The sequence below is a fragment of the Entelurus aequoreus genome, linkage group LG05, assembly GCF_033978785.1.
Source record: "Entelurus aequoreus isolate RoL-2023_Sb linkage group LG05, RoL_Eaeq_v1.1, whole genome shotgun sequence".
Lineage (NCBI taxonomy): Eukaryota > Metazoa > Chordata > Actinopteri > Syngnathiformes > Syngnathidae > Entelurus > Entelurus aequoreus.
In genome coordinates this window covers 29,017,549-29,040,411 of record NC_084735.1, presented here as the reverse complement: position 1 = coordinate 29,040,411, position 22,863 = coordinate 29,017,549, and the positions used below count along the sequence as shown (strand labels likewise).

The 22,863-nt window shown below is 39.3% G+C and overlaps 1 protein-coding gene across 1 annotated transcript in view; it reads left to right on the top strand.

The window, feature by feature from the left end:
* Positions 1-181: 181 nt before the first annotated feature.
* The window catches only part of map7d2a (MAP7 domain containing 2a), a 53,575-nt gene continuing 30,893 nt past the window's right edge, over positions 182-22,863 (top strand). Inside the window, exons 1-4 of the mRNA XM_062047645.1 lie at positions 182-430; positions 17,726-17,818; positions 17,903-17,998; positions 18,076-18,153. Coding sequence (XP_061903629.1) covers positions 394-430; positions 17,726-17,818; positions 17,903-17,998; positions 18,076-18,153 — 304 coding nt within the window. The 5' untranslated portion in view covers positions 182-393. The remainder of the gene's footprint in view (positions 431-17,725; positions 17,819-17,902; positions 17,999-18,075; positions 18,154-22,863) is intronic.

Genomic DNA, 22,863 nt, shown 5'->3' with positions numbered 1-22,863 from the left:
GTTAGTACGGCAATAGAATAAAACAACACGCCAATAAGCCAGTACTGTATATTTTTATGTATATATATTTTTTTTTATCGATGAAGAATCATTAAAAATAAGAATCTCGATTCATTCGATTATTTTTTTTCTTTTCCACCTTTAATATATGTATGAAAGTTCCAAAGAGACTCCCCACATTTCCAGGCTGTAGTGCGTCACACGGTCAGTGCATGCTTACTGGGTACTGCATGTCAGCATCTCTCTCCTACATCCTCACTCAACTCTCGACCTTCATTTGGAACCTTTTGCTGCATGCTGAGGTAGAAATTGTATCCCTCGCCGATGAAAAAGGCCATCGAAGCTGTATAGCGGAATCACTGCAGCTAGTTTTGGCCCCTTTCTCTCGCAGCCATGGATAAAACAGTAGCATCATCCGACACAACGGCAGGTAAATAGTCATATTCTTCATTTTCAGCTTTTAAAAAAAAAATTGGTGTAGTGTTCTGCACGAGGACTTATTGCGGATGACGTCATTGTTTTCATACAGCTGCGTGCTCGATTCAAACAACGCTTGATGATGATGATGATGATGATGATGATGATGCAGCATGGCCATGCTTTACTTCCGTGTAAACATAACCGAAATGCACGACAGGGACGTCCTCGTTTCCTCCTCAGTGGTTTAATTGTTCTTGAATATGGATTTGTGCCAGCTGGTTATTTAAAAGCAAAACGCACACGTACGTCGTTATCGCGGTGACGTCATTCAGAGCTTTAAAGGGTGCTAAGTGCATTGATATGTGCGGCCCCTAGGGACTGTATTATGGTGTTTTTTACGACCACTCTAATGATGGTGATGATGATGATGATGATGATAGTTGAAGTCATTGCAAGGCCCTCCACACCCTGAAAGAAAAGAAACATCAGCAGGTCAGTAATCACATTTGCTGTAGCCATGTCAGTGATGTCCAACTCCATGTTATGTCCCAATTCTTTTAAACAGCTTCAACAACTTTTACCATACCAAACTAACTGTCTTTCATTTGACAGTTTGGGTCCATTTGCTTTCCAGACACAACATCATTGTCTCATTATTATAAAGCACAATGCAAACTCTAATATTAAAAGTTTGGGCAAATTTATGACAGTTTAACCCAGATTGCACATTCTCAGAAATGTGCACATACATTTTTAAGGGTTTGGTGCTCAAACCAGAAAAAAGGTCACCCATCATAAAATAATAAATAGTATCATGATAAAAATGTGACAGCACCAATACAAACTCAAATGATCAAACTTAATGAAAAAAAAAAAGGTGTACTGTCCACACATTTTTTTAAACTGTTTTCTGATGATTAAAGCATATAAGCAGCATCACACTAATAATATATCACATGTGTGAAGTTGCGCCCCACCTTTTGTCCAAATCGCCCCAAACTTGTCCCAATTGTTTGTGCGTCGTTTTTGCTGCAACATTTTTTAGTTTGCGCCTTTATGGTTTTAAGCTATTCTACAATATATTTTCTGGCTAATAACGTCATCCAACCGCCACCTTGTCCAAATCATCCCAAACGTGTTGCATTCATTTGTGCTGCAAAAATCTTATGTCTAATTATTATAGTTTTTAAGTTATTAAAGCTTCAGTATTCATAACCAGCCCTCCCACCTTGCCAAAACCTTTCCAAACGAGTCCCAGTCGTTTGTGCTCCGTTTGTGCTGCAAAAATTTTGGGAAAACCTTGGGATGTTCTGGACCAGTTTGGGGCGATTTCGACAAGGGTTGTGTCCAACTTCACACAGATGAATTACACCAGGGGTCACCAACGCGGTGCCCGCGGGCACCTGGTCGCCCGTAAGGACCAGATGAGTCGCCCGCGGGCCTGTTCTAAAAAATTAAATCTACATAGAAAAAACACAAGATACACTTTCAATCAGTGCATCAACCCAAACCCCCCCCCCCCCCCCCCCCCCATGCACACTCATCCACACCCACTCACACAAAAGGGGTTATTTCTTTCTGCTACCAATATTCTGGTTCCCACAACATAGACAACACATTTGCAAGGGACACAGTCCCTGAAGCACACATGATTGTATAGGCTGCTGGTCCACTAACATTTTCATTAATTACTATGTTTTATGTAATTATTTTTATATTGTTTTACTTTCTTTTTTATCCAAGAAAATGTTTTTTATTTATTTATCTTATTTTATTTTATTTTTTAAAAAAGGGCCTCATCTTCAACAGACCAGGTTGTCAATGAAATTAGATTTGTTTAAAGGGTTTTTTAAACCAGGCCCAGTCCAGATAATGTCCAAGTCGGACTCAGCAACACACACCTTCATTCATGTACACAGAAAAAAATTAGGGAACACAACAGATTGCATATAATTTATAAACAAAATTACATTTTCAAAATAAGCATTTATGTACAGTCCAGATTATGTCCAGGTCACTCAAATTAGGGAACACAACAACAGATATGATATAATCTATAAACATAATTATACTTTCAAAATAAGCCTTTGAGGACTTCTCATCTTTTTTTTAATGTTTTTTGGCATTATTATCGTTTTCAACCATGTAACTTTCTAAAGTTAGAAAATACTGAATAAATGTTTTAAAGAAAGTAATACTAAGTGAATATCTGTTTTTGGCCTTAAAAATAAACATTTTACAGAGTACTATAATTAAATTGACTAAATCATGATTGTCAATGAACTCTCCTAAAATAACAGAAACCACATTAAGCTTCATAAACAAACCAATCCTTAAACACATTTTTTCAACTTCCACCCAAAACAAAGGCACAATATGACAATACCAAAACAAATGCAGGGTGGATTCAGGCTCCTGACAACCAAATCGGCAATCATCTGACTCTGTCATATTCCATAATTTTAACATTTTCCCTGTGGGTAAGAAGTTATAAATAATTTTAATTTGAAAATAACGATTTTGCACATCGATAGTGGTTTTATAGATTAGTTTGAATATGGCATCCCATGGCAACGGGCAGTCAAAAAAGTCCTCCCATTTTCCATTTGTGTTGTATGAGGCAGCCTTCAAAGATTTCTTTATTAAATAAAAATTATATATTTTTCTATTTATTTTAGTTCCTTTTTGCCAACTAGAATTTCTTATTAAAGGTTTACAAACTAATAATTTAGTAGTTCCATAATTAATTATTTGTTTCCATCATTTCCCAATTACTCCAGTTAGTTGATAAAATGAAAAGCTTGAGCAAGCATCACCATACATAGCTCTAAATTCATCATACTTCATAATTTTACCATTCTCATTGATAATATCATTGACAAAAATGATTCCTCTCTCAAACACATTTTTCCAAAAGAAAGGCTTTCCATCTATTACAATATTAGAGTTCATCCATATTAACTGCTGCAAAATATCGTCTCTTTTTTCTGGCACATAAAATTGAAAACACCACTATGAGTGGATTGTTTCCTTTATGAACCCCGCCATGTTTCCCAGCAGACTCTCTGGGAGGGCATCACTTGTAAAAAAGGATACAATTTCTTTTGATACAGTACATGTTTTTTGTCCAACAGGACATTTGTGTACCACTCAATGTTTAAATACATCTTTGGAACAATTGATGCTTTTAAAGACAGACACATAGCTTCAAGGTTGAGAAGTTCCAGCCCCCATATTCATACTCTTTGTACAAAACCTTTCTTTTAATCTTTTCTGGTTTGCCGTTCCAGACAAAATCGAAGACCCTCCGCTCATAAATCTTAAAAAAGTTTTGTGATGGAGCTGGTAATGACAAAAACAAATAAATAAATTGAGGAATAATTAACGAGTTGGCAATAGACATTTTACCATACAAGGTTAGGGATTTCCCTTTCCATAATTGCATAATTTTGTCCAGCTTTCTTAGTCGATTATCATAATTTACTGAGCCTAGATCTTCCAGATTTTCTGGGACAACAACACCAAGTATGTTAACTGGTCCATCTGTCCACAAAACAGGCACTTTGCATTCCATTCGAAAGGACGTTCCCTTTAGATTTCCGATCCTTAACATTTTACATTTATCATAATTAAGCTTAAGGCCAGATTGCTGTGAAAATATGTCCAAAAGATTAAGAAGGTTCCGCAAACAATGAGGAAAAATCTTATCTTTGTGAATCAGCCTTTTCTGACATGAACTTCATCAAGAACAAACACAGAACACGCCTCACTGATGCACATCTGCAAGACTCACTCAGAGTTGCAGTGTCAAGTTACACACCAGAGTACAACACACTAGTTAACAGCATGCAATGCCAGGCTTCCCACTAACTGACAAAGAAACAGATAACAGATTTGGTGTCCAGTTCAAAGTGTGACATGATTTAAAAATTTGAGAGTTTACTTTTGTATTTTACATGAGATATTATTTGTACAAACATGGTGCAAAGTAATTCATGATTTGTTAAAAAAATGTTAGTGGCTAGCTAGTTAAAATGGGATATTGTGATTTCACAAGGCTGTCTTAGAAGTGATCATTTGAAAATGTTCAATTTGAAAAATGTGCACTTAGAGAAAATATAAAAATAAAGTGTTGCATATTGATATTTATCTGTTTCTATATATATTTATTGTGAGAAATCATTAAGATGATCAGTGTTTCCACAAAGATAAATATCATTAATTATTAATAATAACAGAGTTAAAGGTAAATTGAGCAAATTGGCTACTTCTGGCAATTTATTTAAGTGTGTATCTAACTGGTAGCCCTTCGCAGTAATCAGTACCCAAGAAGTAGCCCTTGGTTTCAAAAAGGTTGGTGACCCCTGATTTACACCATCTTAATAACTTAAAAATTATAATAGACCAACAATTTTTGCAACAACAAACGAATGGGACAAGTTTGGGGAGGTTTTTACATAGGTGGGGGGTCTAGTTATCATTAATAACGCATTAATTACTTGTTAATGTAAAACAACAAAATTGTATTAACTTAAAAACTATAAAAGTCATACTAAAAAATTTTGCAGCGGGGCGGGGGGTTACTTCATACAGGTTAATAACCTCACAATATACCTCACCTGACTGTCATTGCTTAAGTTAAGACCCACCTTTCATCTCAACAATTACGGTTTTAAATGAAACTAAACTTGTGAATTGATGTAATTTCTAGAACAGTGAACTTTTGTTAAAATAATTGCCTGCTCAGCTACATTTCTCCTAGGATCGATAGCTCAATGGTTATGATGTTTCTCTTGTCAAGGATGTTTGTTCAAACTGGACACAGCGTATTAACATGTTTTTTTGTTAGTTTTTTGTTTTTTAAATTGATTTAACAGGAATTTGTAATGAAAATAAAAAACTGCAGGTGTCCCAATCTGATATTGATATAAAAACAAGTATCGGATGATATCAGCTTGCATGTAAAATCTCCGATATAAGCTCTGATACAAGCATTCCTGCTTTGTGTTTCCTTGTGCAGAGATGGACAGCCAATCAACATCTAACTGTATTTTAGTGAAGTCATTTACAAAAGGTAATAAACATGGTAGGCTATATAGACAACTGCTAGCAGCCACACAACAGCTAAGCACACAATAGCACACAATCTAGACATACATATACAGTACAGTATGTGTCCTTAATGGAATAATAGTGCAGTTCAAAACACCACATTTGTCAATATAATCAAATATCAAATAATTATATTTGCATATTACTTACACACACAAAGTTTTCAAGGCAGAAGCGAATTAGAAAGTGTTCAGTAACAAACGTGTGAGCATCATTGAACTTACTGCGTCATTAGCCTAATTTAATTATTGTGACCACTACAGGTGTTGCCAAAACACAAATTCAAAATCATAACTCTGGTCATAAGGTTAGCTATTATCGTTATCTGACTAATTTGATCATGATCAATGACTGAAAAGTATGTACCGGTACTATGATTTGTATCAGATTAATATCGGCCAATTGCTAAGGCTCTAATATCGGCATTGTATCAGTAGTGGAAAAGTTGTGTTGGGACATCCCTATAAAAATTTATAATTTTTCCAGAAAATTTGACATATATTGAACATTCAGTGTTTCCCATAAACTGCCAAGATACCTATGGCGGTGGGGGCGTGGCTATAGGCGTGGCTGTGGGCGTGGTTACATGACATCATCAAGTAATTTGCATAATTTACTACAATGATATGATTTTCTCTAAAAAGGCTAAAAAAATGTATACTTACTAATTAATAATAACAGTTTTGTTTTAAACGTCCATCCATCCATCCATTTTACAATATAATTACAACACTTTATGTACATATTTATATACAGATTTGAACAATAAGTTATTCACTGAAATATATTTATTAATTGTGGTTCTTACAAAAAATATATCTTATAAAAATATCAAAGCTAAAATGTCTCTTAAAGCTCTGCCCCTTTAGTGCATACTAAATAATTTAACTTTAGCCTACTACTACAACCATATTATTTACCAGCAACATAAAGTGAAACAGACGCAGAGGTGTCCTGCCAAAGTCAGTAACAAATAAACAGAAAACAGTAGTGGTGGTAGATAGACACAAAGCTTCATCATCAAACATCTGATCCACTGAACAAAGAGCTCCAAAAATTTTGATCCTACACTTCTATTTTGTAAAGTAAATCTGAACAGCCGATATGGGCATCTACATCAACTATATGATTTGTCTGAGAAGCTGGACAGGACAAAAAAAAAAAAAAAAAAAAAATTCCAGAAATATCTATTTGTGGCGGCCTTAATTCTTTCGTGGCGGGCCGCCACAATAAATGAATGTGTGGGAAACACTGACATTACAAACGTCAGTAAACAGCTGGACGAGGCTGTGAGTTATTTTTCTATTTTGTTCAGGAAACGTTGGACCAGTAACGACGTATTGTTTTCAGCGACCACCTGTCTGCCTGATGCTGCGTGGTGGAGGTGTACTGTAGGGTGCAGTCATTTGTGCTGATGCTCACACTACATTATGGGCTTGTGAGCGCTGTGAAACAGTTTGGGGAGGAATTCTTACAATACCTCAAATATATGCTCTTTAGATGTCAAAACATTTTGAGAGGAATTGATGGCTTTCATTGTTAAATAAATGGAAAAAATTCCAGCAGAAAAGGGCACTTTTCTCTCGAAGAGCAAAAGGGCAGGTGCTTGAGCACCACATGTGTGCACATACATGACTGTTGATTCTAAATCATGTTACATTTACACTATAACCTAATATTTATTGTTTATTTTCCACATTCATCCAAATACTTGAGAATCAATACGGTATTACTCTGTGTGTTGTGGTATTTCCTGTGTACTGCATAAGCATTGCTGCTACAACCACTGACATGAAAATATGGTATTACCAGACTTGGAGGATGTTCATTCAGTTGTTCAATTGTGTAGAAAAAAAACCAGATAACAGACATGACACAAAACTAGTTACTTCAAATGGCAACTTTCTGGCTTTGAGAAACACTAAAATAAATCGAAAAAATACACTGTTGTAGGCAGTAACAGTTTCATTTTTAGATCAAGCAGAGTTAAAATGATGGAATCACTCAATTGTGAGGAAAAAATTATGGAAATATTGAATGAATAACCCTGTAAATTTTCAGTCTGTAGCCGGAGAGGACCCTTCGTATCACGCATGTGCCAGTCTCATTGGGCAGGATATAACTGGGAAGCAGATACCATTCAATAAAAACAGCAACAATTGTAATGAAGAGTAGACTGTTTATTTGCTTCACTAATTAAAAAGAACAGAACATTTTGAAGTGCATCGATGGTAGAAAAAAAGAAACAGATTTATTTAAGAAGGTAGTGTTGCGTTTGACCAGATGTTCCTCCAAGTGGGATGTAAAACGCTGGTCAGTCCCAAGTTCCTTAGATGACATATAAACTGACTCAAAGGTACCACCAAGCACAGAATAGGTATTTTGTAATTTATTGTCAAATATTTGAGAATAGAGACCAGCCTCGAACAACACATACGAATGCGCAGCCCAAGTTGATCTGGCATTCCAAAGGAAAAAGCAACTCTTTTCACACAAAGAAAGCCCCCCCCCCTCCTCCTCCTCTCAACACTGATAAGAAGAGAGACTTGGGGGTTGTGTTCACATTCCTGATGGTTTACGACCCTGTCTAAACAGGCAATCTGAAGACAAAGAGAAACTGGTATACAGAGTATACATGGAAAAATATGAGCTGATTCAAACATGATTATGAATAAAGAAATAACTCTTAAACATATGCATTATCCACAATCCCCCTTCAGATCTTATCCAAAAGATCTCTCCTACGAGAGCAACACCTCTAAAGCACGCCCTACATTAAAGTAGGTGCTGTTTTGGTTTTCGAGCAAGCTATTGATAAACAATCAAACCATAGTTACATGGGAGAGAAGGAGGGAGTCAACGTCAATGTCGTCATTGTCAGGGAAGGAAACTAACAGTCCCTGAAAGTCACCACTATGCTTGACCCCCTTCAGTGACATAGCAAGCCCAGAACCAGGGTGGGGTTGACCTTTGACAGCTCTAACAATGATGCGGGTGCATAGAGACCTAGCACAAGGGGCAATAAAGCATCCGCATGAGGTTATGACGGCCAAGAAAACTCCAATGGAGACCAGGGCCGACTTAATTAGGTCAGACCACCTGCCAAAGGTGTTATGAAGCCAATCTTTAAAGGGGTCAGAGACACCGGAAACTTCAGTAAGTTCTTAGGCTCTGAGGCCTTCTAAGGCGCTCTGGACCGAGCCATCGGGGGCAGTGTTGTTAGGAATGAAGGTACAGCATTGGTCACCAAACATTGCACACACACCTTCTTCTTTGGCTAGGATGCGGTCAAGGGCTATGCGGATCTGAACGGCCCTGAGGGAGGTCGGGGCAAGTTGTTCAGCAAGTCCCTCAACGGCGTCACGAGTCAGGTTGGTTAGTCTCAACGGCGGCGGGGAGTTAGAGAGGCCGCTGGAACAGGAGTTCCAAGGGGTGTTAATTTGGTGAGTGGGGTCACCAGTCCAACCATATTCTAATGTACAATCTGTGCTTCCCACAACACCAGAATAAGTCAGCTCTTGCCCAAGGGCCTATCCTTGAGCCATCTATCAGTGTGGTGCACCAGGAAGGGTTAATGTCACCCAATTTGTTGGGGGACGAAGAGGGTCCTTTGAATTGAAAACACGTGTAATTCAGCTTTTGGGCCACAAATGGAAGAAGTCGGGTGGAATTGTCAACAGGAGGGTACACACTAGCCAACAAATCACACCCTGGTGGCGTGGGTTCAGAGAACAAGGAAATAAGACAGTTTGAGCCATTTATGTCAGTCAACTTAAAAGGGGCGGGGTAAGTGTGGGGAAAAGGACGTCCAGCGGAACAAGCAACACAGTCACCCAGGTTTTGGCATCCACCTGAGCCACAGGTTTACCTGTACCCGCTCCTAAGGTCAAAGTTACCAGGCCTTCGGTGGTGATGTCATTAGCACGCACAGATGTGAGAGCCTTTGAAACACCACCAAGGTGGGGTGGTACTTTAGGTGCTACAGAGGGTGTAGAGGTAGTTAACGCCCTCTCAAGGACATTAATTTTAATAATTCCTTTAGAGTCTGTATCAGTCAGGTCAACCCCCAAAACAACATAAAAGGGACGATGGGCACCACTTACCATAGTATGTTGTCTGCATCCGACACCAATGGTTCAGGGTTGAGTCGTAACAAATATAGAGGTTATTACCACGGTAATAGCTATTGTGTCCCCCGTAATTAATCACACTGCACAGGTCAAAAAATAAGTCTTGCTATCCCCTTTGACCCAGTCTATTTAAAGTCCGCTGTATGTTCTTAGACACTTGTCAGTCACTGTCGTCAGGAAGGATGAACTGAGACACAAAAACAGTAGAACACGCCCAAGCACCAGTCCGTCAGGGAACACTACCGGGTGTAACATCCTGCCTTTCGTCTATCAATATCAGAGTAATTTAGGTAACAAAACGGGGATAAACATCAAACTTTTCACTTAATGTAACGACACATGTAGTTATGCTGAAAACAAGCAAGAGAAATTGGATAACTTCGAGTATAAAGGCTGGTCTCAAATAAGGATATACAATATAGAAGTTAAAAAGAGTAATATAGGTAGAAAATCTCTCTCTCAGCGTCGTCTTCTGGGCTGTAGGATTATGTGTGTGTAATTAAAGCCTCGCTCTTCTATGACCTAGAGGGGGAGAGGTTACTAGCACAATCACCCCTTATGTGTGTTACCTCGGTAACACACACTAAAAATGAGTCGTTTTCTGCTCCCGTTCTTCTTCAGATGCCTCAGGCTCAAAAGGCGCTGCTGGGGGGTCGAGTGGGGCAGATGTAGTGGCTATGTCAGCAATGACATCCGCTGGTGATCTGTCAGGTTCTTCAGCAGGAGTGCAGAGGGAGAGGTGGTACCAGGTGTCCCCTTTACCAGCTAGTCGAAGGGCGTGAGACGTCCGTTCCACGACCTTGAAGGGACCAGTCCACCTGGGCTCCGTCCACTTGCGTTTGATGACCTAGATCTTGACCCTCTCAGCGGGCGGAAGGGAATCTGGAGTGGCGGGCTGTCATCCTCGTATCTGTACAGAAGAACTGGCACACAAATTCTGCATTTTTTTGTGTAAAATACCATTTTGGTTTTACGCTGAGTCCTCCTTCCATGGCGGCTGCTGGTCCTGGGTTGACCTGTATGCAGCTCATAGGGTGAAAAACTCAAAGGGCGGTAAAACAGTTTTATTCACGGACCTTCGAATGATCATTAACGCTAATTGCAACATGTCAATCCAATTAAATTTGGTCTGTGCACAGATTTTAGCCAATTAGTTTTTAATGTTCTGGTCCATCCTTTCAACCTTACCTTGGGACTCAGGATGGTACACCAAACCTGTGTTCTAGTCCGAAAGCCTTTTCGACCAAGGCTAAGTGAGTATTTTTATTTTTTTTCAATGGTTGCCGTTGTCTGACCTAATCTTTTTGGGGAAACCATGTCGGGGTACTAGGTCATTCACAAGTCATTTAATTACTGATATTGCATCCTCTTTTGAGGTTGTTGTTGCTTCCGGCCAACCACTGTGATTGTCAACACAAGTCAGTACGTACCTTTTCCCTTGTACCGTATTGATCATATCAGTGAAATCAAAGACTATACATGGTTCACCCTTACCTCCTCCCTATTCTAAATTTGATCTACTTAACTACTATCGATGTGTAAAATCGTTATTTTCAAATTAAAATGTAGTTATAACTTCTTACCCACGGTAAAAACGTTAAAACTATGGAATGTGTCAGAGTCGGATTATTGTCGATTTTGTTCCAAGGAGTCTGTATCCACCCTCACTCACCCCCTTCTGTTTCTGAAAAAGGACTGTGTTAGTCATACTATCACTTTTAAAAACATCTAAGAAAAAGGTCAGCTAATAGTCAAGTAGCGGAGGACAAGTCATGTTTGAGGTCAATGATAGTCTCTTTAGCCTCTGTGGTCCACTGGGGGGTGTTGTTAGGGTAGGGGACCCCTTAGCAATATCACAAATAACTCAAACTCCACTAAATATGCTTATATTTTATATTGTCACAAATACTAGAAAAATACTACCCGTATGGCGGATGCTTTATCAATAGTATTTTGAAATTTTACCACACCTGGTGGCCCCAATAATTGATTAAGTCAAGCTCATGTTGTAGAAAGTCGAATGATGCGGACACGTTTGTTACTGAATACTTTCTATCAGACTTCTGCCATGGCAACTTTGTGTATGTAATGAGCAACTATAATTATTTGATATGCTTAAATGTGTAATGTGTCGTTTTAGCTCAGCTGTTGTGTAGCTGCTAGCTCCTCGTAGCCTACAGGTATCTAAAGTGCAGCCCATAGTTATGTGTTTAACACAACTATGTGCTAAACCTAAACAATTGAAAATGTGGTATTTGGGTGTCGGTGTAATGTTTGGCAGCTACGCCGTGTCTTATCATTGCACCTAAGTTCTTCGGTTTTGTAGGCGAGACAGAGAGCAAGTGAACAATGTGGGACACAATTGTGTCCATCTTATACAATGCTAGTTGTTTCAAAGATAGGTCAACATGAGCAACCACACCTTGAGTTCCAACATATATAAATATACAAAGGAGTCAAAGGTCTCCTGGTATGAGTGTCTAACTGGTGATCATAACATATGGCGAGTCGGGTGGCAGAACACACGGAAGCATCTCAGCCAGTCAGGGTTTTCACTGTTAGAGCAGTTGGATGTCAGCCATTCCTGTTGTTTCAGGCTGTGGTAGGAGCCTTGGTAGTGGTGTCGCAGCTTGGTGGTTGAGCCGTCAGGTAACACCAGGAATGTTCCTTCTGTGCGATTTGAATGTCAGGGTACAGTCTGTAAAGGAGGTCCAGCAATCTGAACCGGAAGTGGTTTGGTGACAGGTAACCTTGTGACCCCAGCGAAGCCTTCGACCTTTAAAGAGGAAGCACACAGTTTCTTTGGTACCTCTGCATTCAGAATCGAATGGGTGGCGCCAGTGTCAATCACGAACTGATAACATTGTCCGTTGACACTCATGTCCAGCAGGGGGCCAGTCTGTATCTCCTGCTGGGGCTCCTGCGGTGGGCGTCCTTTGCCACGCTTTTGTGTTCGTTTGTTGGCACTACGGAACCTTTCCTGTTCGGAAATGTTCGGACAGTCACGACTCCAGTGACCAGGCTGGTCACAGCCGAAACAGTTTCCACCCCGGACTGGCTTTGAAGCACCGTGTTGTCCACCAGCCGAGTCCAACCGTCTGGTCGCACGTCTGTTGAGGATTCTTTCCTCCACCTGTTGGAACTCAGAAGCAAGGTCACCCAGTGCTGAATATACCCTAGCTGATTTTTTACTAATTAGTTCTTTTGACCTTTTATCTTCAGCGATCTGTAAATTAAGGAGTTGCTTCCTTGCTGCTCCGTCATTAGCCTTATCATCCTCATCTTGAGGAAAGAGACTGCGCATAGCAGTAGCTATGTTTGTAACGTATGGTGTTATCGGTGAGGTCGAAGATTCAGCCTTTAATCCTGCTTTTTGTTCTGTATTTTTGCCATCTTGTGTGGAAACACAACGATACAAAATGCTTCTAAAGTCTGCTACGGAGAGAGTGTATCCTGCTGTTAGCTTGTCTAATGTGTTGAGCCAAAGACTCCCACCTTCAGACACAGGTGGAAGTTTGTCAACAATGGCTTGCATGTCTGCCACAGCAAAAGGCTTATATTGAAATCTGCCGCTTTTATCAGGAAAAAGTGGATATGCGTGTCCCTCCAGCTTTTTTGAGCGTATGTTGTATGCATGTGGTTCATGTGGGTGTTGATCAATGTAGCCTTCCATTGAGCCATTAACAGTTACAGGAGACCACAAAGTCTGGCTCTGTTGTGTGTTGCTCAAGAATGTCTGATGTGCACGTGAGAGGCTGTCATCTACTGGGGGAGGGCATTTGTTTATGGCAACAAAATGGTCTGGCGTGTAAAGTGAGGAGTTTTGCGTTGACTCATGCATTATCTGCTGTCTAGTAAGATTAGGCATATTCGGGAGGTTTTCCGCTGGGTGGATGTTATTTTGGGGCTTAGGCACCAGAGGTGATTTACACTCAGGAGACAGCGTTAGTTTTGGAGGAGGGTTCAATCTTAGAGAGGCTGTGTGAGCACCGCCCTCATTTGTCACAGGAGTACGGGGTGAACCAGAGAGCTTTGTTTCTGTTTCGACCACCAGGGCTCCTCCTGTGACTGTCAAAAGTGGGTATAAAGACGCCTCCGGCTTTACGTCATAGGGCGGTGGCTTAGTCAAAGTCTGGGCGGGTCGTTTGAATTGTCTTACGCATGCGCGGCAGGCAAAAGACCAATCAATCCATCTGTCATATTTGTCTCATTAATCATCTGTTCTTTTGCTGCATTTCGTTTTTCCACGTAATCCCCATTTACTTTTATCATACGCCAAACTCTTAAATTCTCGAGCACCAACCCTGCTCTTTTTTCTCTTGACCTGCCTGTTCCATTTTCACCAGCGCACACACACACACACACACATGAGCACGCGCATCCAGCACACACACGCACACACATGCACATGTAAGCACTCACGCACACACAAGCAAGTGCCTACGGCCCTACGCACACACACACACACACGCACACGTAAGCACTCTCTCTCTGCGTTTCACTTTACCATAAAACTTCCAGTTACCTTTTTATTTTATTTTTTATTTTACCAGACGTTTGAGTTCACAACTTTTCGAGTATTGTAAACTCCCTCTTAACCCTTTCAAGGAACGTTCTCTTTTCGACAACCGTCCATTCAATTGATCATTACAAAGTAATGACTAATCACATTTTCCCCAGCCGCCATCACATTTTTGTCTGTCACACTCCTTGGCCATTGTGTCCATTTTTTTTTTTCAGGGGCCTCAAACCCCTGAACCATACGGCGGCCTTTAACCCCGTACTTTTATCATACAATACGCAGCTAGAGCCTCTAACTCTAACCCGTGCAATTTATCGTACAATACGCAGCTAGAGCCTCTAACTCTAACCCGTGCAATTTATCGTACAATACGCAGCTAGAGCCTCTAACTCTAACCCGTGCAATTTATCGTACAATACGCAGCTAGAGCCTCTAACTCTAACCCGTGCAATTTATCGTACAATACGCAGCTAGAGCCTCTAACTCTAACCCGTTACTATTTGCTTACTCGTCAGTGAAGCAGCCCGTCACGGTAATCTTGACACAAGGACATGAGTGGTATTCACAACTTTTATGCAATGGTGGCTACGGCAAAATGCAACAAATATATCAAAATGCAATCAATCAATCAAAATCACCACTCTGTGTCTGGGGTACAATTCTGTGTTTGACTTACAGACCTCAGGACAGACTCCTAATGCAGATTTTATCTAAAAAGAAAGGTTCTGCTTACATTGAATTATGTTTTGGCCATGTGAGTCTGTCCAGAAGATTGCAAGAGAAGGTCCAATTGTCAGCGTGTCATCTCGGACGAAGCCCCCAAATTGTTGCGTTTGACCAGATGTTCCTCCAAGTGGGATGTAAAACGCTGGTCAGTCCCAAGTTCCTTAGATGACATATAAACTGACTCAAAGGTACCACCAAGCACAGAATAGGTATTTTGTAATTTATTGTGAAATATTTGAGAATAGAGACCAGCTTCGAACAACACATACGAATGCGCAGCCCAAGTTGATCTGGCATTCCAAAGGAAAAAGCAACTCTTTTCACACAAAGAAAGCCCCCATCCCCCCCCTCCTCTCAACACTGATAAGAAGAGAGACTTGGGGGTTGTGTTCACATTCCTGATGGTTTACGACCCTGTCTAAACAGGCAATCTGAAGACAAAGAGAAACTGGTATACAGAGTATACATGGAAAAATATGAGCTGATTCAAACATGATTATGAATAAAGAAATAACTCTTAAACATATGCATTATCCACAGTAGCTAAGGAATTGTAGAATGCCGGATTACTTTGGAGTCCCGAACAAAATATGAATGAGATGAAAGATAATGAAGCAGGTATATTAAAGACGAATAATAAAGCGTACACAAACCTATTCACGGTGCATTTTTTTCCTTTTGGATTTAAAACTCCTACCAATCCACAGAGCCTTTTGAATGAACTTTGAGACATTCAAAAGTTTTGTTTCCACGATTTTCGTCCAAAAATTCATTCGAAAAAACTATTCTGCCGCATTTCTTTGCATCCGACCCAATACGTTCTTGGTAGTAGCATCATATCCGTAGCGCAATCCAAGATAATTTCCTGATGCTGTCTGCTATTTAACATAAGCATAGCCATTAGAGACGTAATATTTGTAATCTGTGCCAATATTACAGCGGAAATCAGTTAAAACAAGTTGTAAGGATCCGCAATCCTAGTGTGACGTTGTTGTTCAACCGGAAAAGAAATACATTTATCAGCGCTAAATTGAAATAAGCGCCACCCAATGTACGGGTAGCACATGGCGTATGACCAATAGTCGCATTTGAGAGTTTGCATGGACACTTGGACTTCACACAAACTTGTGAAAATAAAATACAAAAAACTAACTATTTGAGAAATCAGACTAATTTAGGGCATGTGAAATGTAGTGATTAACATATAAACAGAAAAAACAAGGTTAAAGTGGGCTTAGGGAAAGCAATCGTGGACTGTGGATGACTGGATGAAAGTAATATTCAGTAATGAATCGTGGATGTGCATTGGGCAAGTTGAGGATGCTGGAACTTTTGTTTGGTGCCGTTCCAATAAGATTTATGAAGACGACAGCCTGAAGAAAACATGCACATTTCCACAGTCATTGATAATATGGGGCTACATGTCAGGTAATGGCACTGGGGATGGCTGTCATTACATCTTCAATAAATGCACAACTTTACGTTGACATTTCGGACAACTTTCTTATTCCATCAGTCGAAAGGATGTTTGGGGTGATGACATCATTTAATAAGAAGATAATGCATCTTTCCATAGAGCAAAAACTTTCCTTGAAGAAAGATACACAAGGTCCATGTCATGGCCTGCAAATAGTCCAGATCTCCCTCCAATTGAAAATCTGTGGTGGAAATTGAAGAAAATGGTCCATGAAGAGACTCCAACCTGACAAGCTGTTCCGACATCAGCAATCAGAGAAAATTGGAGCAAGATCGACGAAGAGTAGTTTGTCAATCTTTAAGTACATAGACTCAGAGACTGCAAGCGGTTATAAAAGCTTGAGGTGGTGCAACAAAGTCCGAGTGATGTGTTGGAATGTTTCCTTTTTTCATGATACCATAATTTTTTTTCTCAGAATTGAATGGTTCCATTTTACTCTGCTTGATCTAAAAATGAAACTGGTACTGACTACAACAATTTATTTTCATGATTTATTTTAGTGTTTCTTAAAGCCAGAAAGTGGCCATTTGAAATCACTATAGTTTGGTCTCATGTCAGTTATCTACTTTTCAAGCAAAATTAAACAGCTGAATAAACGTCCCCCAAGTCTAGTGATTCCATCATTTTACCAGGGTATTAAAGTCAATTTCACAGAGGACACACGCCCTAGGGGATCAATAAAGTTATACAACTGCATCTGTTGTGCAATCTTAATGAGATGTAAACTAAATGCGTCAAATTAATACAGGTATTAACAGTGGTATTAGTACTACATGTTTATTATTGTGTATGTGGTTGCAGTGCACAATGAGTGTTATTTCTAATATTTTAATCTTAAATGTCATGACAGGGCAAAATATTAGAAACTGCACCATTGCTAACAACAACCCCAACAATAAACATTGTTAAAACAGTGCCAGTCAAAGCAAAGCATTATTGCATTTGTAAAGACAACATGTTGGATGTTTGGATTGTTGTTGGATCACATTTGGATTGTTGTTGGATCACATTATTAGTATATCCTACCTTATCCTGACACAAGTATCTAACATAATTTATGAGCCAGAAAAGACGAGAATCCTCATACGTCATCTTTAATTATTCTGCCTGTCACTATACATCCCTGGCATGGATAGATGAACATTATTTGTAGAAAATGTATTATTTTCAGAACAATTAAGTGAAATTTCATCATTTCTTATGGCACAGTGGTTGGGAATCATTGCATTGGCGTGTGCAGGTGTCCCTAATTAAGTTTCCCATTGATGTAATTGCGACCAACATGACTACTGACTGAGACAGCATCATGACGAGCTTCACGTTTTTTCTGCCCTGCAGTTGCTAAGATGGCGCCGCCAACTGCTCCTCTAGTTCCAGACAAGAGAAATGTAACAAACGGCCGCAGCTCGCCAACCAGGACTGGAAAACCAAGTGAGTAATCCTAATCCACCCTGCTTGTTTTGAGAAACAAACCCCCAAATTGTTCAATCTTTCTTTCTGCCTTGGTGATGACAGCTCTGGCTAATGTGGAGAAGAAGCCGCTCCTAAATGGATTCGCATCGCCTTCACACTTGGTGGCTAATATCAGTACCAACCATGTGGGCAAACCAAGTAAGTGTCACTCTGTTGTTTAAACCACATTTTTCTTTCTGTTTGAATTGTTTTCCTCTTGTTTGTCCATCCTTCAGTGGTCGAAGGTTTCTTGAAGACAGACGACAGGATGCGTTTAGCCAAAGAGAGACGAGAGGAGAGGGAGAGAAGCCTTGGTAAGTAATTGAGCTTCTTTTAGTGCGCAAAAGTTGTTTTTTTTGTCTGAAAGGGTTTAGATTGTTCATCCTGGCATGCTTGATTGCATGGCTTTGCCAGTGGAATGTTCCAGGGGAGTTCACTGGCTTGCTGATGTGATGAGCTGTGTCAGAGCAGGGTCTGACCTCCTCACATACAGTAGAGCGCAAATGTGGGTCTCCTACTCACAGATAGTTGAGAAGTTGCCTCACAATGACAGGCATTTGCGTGTGAACACTGAGATGCTTTCGCTGACCTAAAATGACAAAAGAAAGAATTAAATGAGGATATAACGCTGTTAAACACGTCACAGCTAAACATAGTTGCTTAATTTATTTAACATCTATATGCTCCCACTAGGACAAATCATGCAAAATAATAACATTGACCATCATTGCTATGCCGATGACACCCAAATCTATGTAGCGCTATCACCAAATGACTATCGCCCCATAGATCTTCTGTGCCAGTGCATTGAGCAAGTCAAACAATGGATGTGCCAAAATGTCCATACAACTAAATGAAGATAAAACTGAGATAATTGTTTTTGGTGCTAAAAAAGAATGGTTTAAAGTCGTCCAACACCTTCAATCACTGTCCCTGAAAACCTCAAATAAAGCCAGAAATCTTGGGGTTATTTTAGATTCTAATTTACATTTCGACAGTCACATCAAATCAGTAACAAAATCGGCCTACTATCACCTCAAAAATGTAACAAGACTTAGAGGGCTCATGTCAGCTCAAGACTTAGAAAAACTTGTACATGCCTTTATTACCAGTATGCTAGACTATTGTAATGGTCTCCTTGCAGGTCTTCCCAAAAAAACTGTCAGGCAGCTACAGCTTGTTCAGAACGCTGCTGCTAGAGTTCTAACAAAGACCAAAAAATGTGAGCACATTACACCAATTCTTAAATCCTTACATTGGCTCCCTGTACATCAGAGAATTGATTTAAAAATCCTCCCGCTCACATATAAATCACTACATGGTCTAGGGCCGAAGTATATCACCGATATGCTCCCACTATATAAGCCCTCTAGATCAGTGGTTCTCAAATGGGGGTACGCGTACCCCTGGGGGTACTTGAAGGTATGCCAAGGGGTACGTGAGATTTTTTTTAAATGTCTGTCAAAAAGAACTGTGAAAAGAAATGCAACAATGCAGTATTCAGTGTTGACAGCTAGATTTTTTGTGGACATGTTCCATAAATATTGATGTTAAAGATTTATTTTTTTGTGAAGAAATGTTTAGAATTAAGTTCATGAATCCAGATGGATCTCTATTACAATCCCCAAAGAGGGCACTTTAAGTTGATGATTACTTCTATGTGTAGAAATCTTTATTTATAATTTAATCACTTGTTTATTTTTCAACTAATTTTTTGTTATTTTTATATATTTTTTTCCAAATAGTTCAAGAAAGACCACAAGAAATGAGCAATATTTTGCACTGTTATACAATTGAATAAATCCGAAACTGATGACGTAGTGCTGTATTTTACTTCTTTATCTCTTTTTTTTCAACCAAAAATGCTTTGCTCTGATTAGGGGGTACTTGAATTAAAAAAATGTTCACAGGGGGTACATCACTGAAAAAAGGTTAATAAAGTTAAGGTTAATAAAGGAACCACTGCTCTAGATCACTAAGATCTTCTGAGACCAATCTGTTAGCGGTTCCCAGAGTAAACTCAAATCAAGGGAGAGCATCATTCAGTCACTATGCAACAAATAGCTGGAATAAACTTCCTGAAGATGTCAGACTTTCCCCAACTCTGACTACTTTTAAAACTAGACTGAAAACTTTTATGTTCACCTTAGCTTTCAGCTAAATCTTTTAATCTTTTAACTTTTAACGTCCGCACTGTTTTTATTTTCATTTTAATTTTGCTTTAATTTTCTTTCATTTCACTTTGTTGTACCACATGTTGTGCTGTGAAGCACTTTGAGTCTGCCTTGTGTATGAAAAGTGCTATACAAATAAAGTTGCCTTGCCTTGCCTAAAAAGTGCAGTGTATATTTAAAATACAGTTTTATGTATCATTGCATGGTTTTGTTTTGACTTCTGTCGAGCAATAGTGTGATCAAAGTACAAATTCAACAACTACGGATAAAGTTGTAGACTAAGGGCCTGATTTACTAAAGCAAGGTTTGCGTGCACTAAAACATGAGGAAACTTGATAGCACACAAAGCTGATCTACTAAACGTGTGCAAAGTGGATTGCGTCTGTTAAGTGAGCAGATTAAGGCATGTAATCCATTTTGCGTCTATGTCTTCATTAACATGCAAAATATACGCTGATTATCAAAACGCCCACAATACTGGGAGGAGAAAATGCAAAGATATTATACAGCACACGCAATGTGATCTATCAACACTCATCACCGTTTTGGGAGCACTATTTTGCGTTTTGTTTACCATGTCTGAAAAAGACGCGCAAACTGACACAAACGCACATAGCTGTGAGAGAGGAGTGTTTGTGACTGCTCAATAGATAGAGAATCCTTTGTCCTATGTGTACATTTCAACGTATTCGGACGGTCAGAAATAAAACATATTAGACACAATGTCTATTCAGCAACATCCTTTTATAATTCCATAGCCACTGGATGACTCAAGGTGCTGATTAAACAAATTTAATTGATGCGTTTTGGTGTCATTTAATATTTTTCTAATGACGTTCGTTTTTTCACATAGACTATATAATATTAACATATATCCTGTAGTATGCATTTTTTGTGTGTTGAGCACAGTGTAGTGCAGCCTCCCTCCCATGCACCTTCAGCAGTTAAAAAAATAAAATAAAAGTGGTGCAGATGCACTGCACGACTGCTTGTAAAATGCCCATAAAAAGTGGTAGATGTTTCCTGGATGTTTGAAAATGTAGCGAAAAGCCACAGTTAGGAGCATGATAACATGGATGTGCAGTAAATGAGTGTGTCCGTGGTGGTACCCCGTACATGTATTACACGCAAAATCTTCATTTAAATAAGGCGGCCTGCACCACTGTTTAAATGCACACTCAGTCTCAGTAGATCCCACGCAACACGCCAAATTATAGTACATGCTATTTTATAGATTGCACACACTGTTTAGCATAAGAATATTACATATACACTGTTTAGCACAAGAATATTACATATATGTTATATTTTATAATTCTACTATGGTACATTTTTAGTTTGCTTTATACATGCATTATCATTTCCATCCTTACCCTTTCCATTCTTTGTAACTGAGCTACTGTGTGGAACAATTTCCCTTGTGGATCAATAAAGTTTGTCTAAGTTTAAGTCTAAGTATTTATCCATCCATCCATCTTCTTCTGCTTGTCCAAAGTCGTGTCGTGGGGGCAGCAACCTAAGCAAAAAAGCCCAGACTTCCCTCTCTCCAGCCACTTCGTCCAGCTCTTCCTGGCAGATCCCAAGGCATTCCCAGACCTACTGGTAGACAGAGTCTCTTCATCGTGTCCTGGGTCTTCCCCGTGGTCTCCTACTGGTCGGAAGCGCACTAAACACCTCCCCAGGGAGGCGTTGGGGGTCATTCTGACCAGATGCCCGATCCACCTCATCTGGCTCCTCTCAATGTGGAGGAGCAGCGGTTCTACTATGAGCTCCTCCCGAATGAGAGAGCTTCTCACCCTCTCTCTAAGAGAGAGCGCGACAGAGGAAACTCATTTCGGCCCCTTGTACCCATGATCTTGTCCTTTCGGTCATAACCCAAAGTTCATGACCATAGGTGAGGATAGGGATGTAGATCGACCAGTAAATTGAGAGCTTATCTTTTTTTCACCACGACGGAACTGTGATGCAGACCCTGCAAGGTATTTAGATCTCAGTAAATTAGGCTCCATTATCACACTGGGCATCCTTTAGTTGTGTATATGTATTGTAAAAAAAGTAGGTTACAACTAGAGATGTCGATAAATGCTTTAAAATGTAATATCGGAAATTATCAGTATCGTTTTTTTTATTATCGGTATCGTTTATTTATTTTTATTTTTTTAATTAAATCAACATAAAAAACACAAGATACACTTACAATTAGTGCACCAACCCAAAAAACCTCCCTCCCCCATTCACACTCATTCACACAAAAGGGTTGTTTCTTTCTGTTATTAATATTTCTGGTTCCTACATTATATATCAATATATATAGGTCCACTAATAGTACTAACCTTTAACAGTTAATTTTACTCATTTTCTTTAATTACTAGTTTCTATGTAACTGTTTTTATATTGTTTTACTTTCTTTTTTATTCAAGAATTTTTTTGAAATTTATTTATCTTATTTCATAATTTTTTTTAAAAAGGACCTTATCTTCATCATACCTGGTTGTCCAAATTAGGCATAATAATGTGTTAATTCCACGACTGTATATATCGGTATCGGTTGATATCGGTATCGGTAATTAAGAGTTGGACAATATTGGAATATTGGATATCGGCAAAAAGCCATTATCGGACATCCCTAGTTACAACAAAAATATTACTTCAAAATGAAACTATAAACTCCTGAGAACCAGCGTCCTCTGCCGTGTATATTTGTTTTTTGTCTTTTTTCATTTTCGGGAAAAATAGCTGAGAAAAATTGCAGAGGATGCTGGTTCTCAGGAGGTCATATGGGTTGAATGCGTGTCTCTCAGTATTTACACAAACTACATACATCTTATTGACCCAAATATAAAGCGTTGT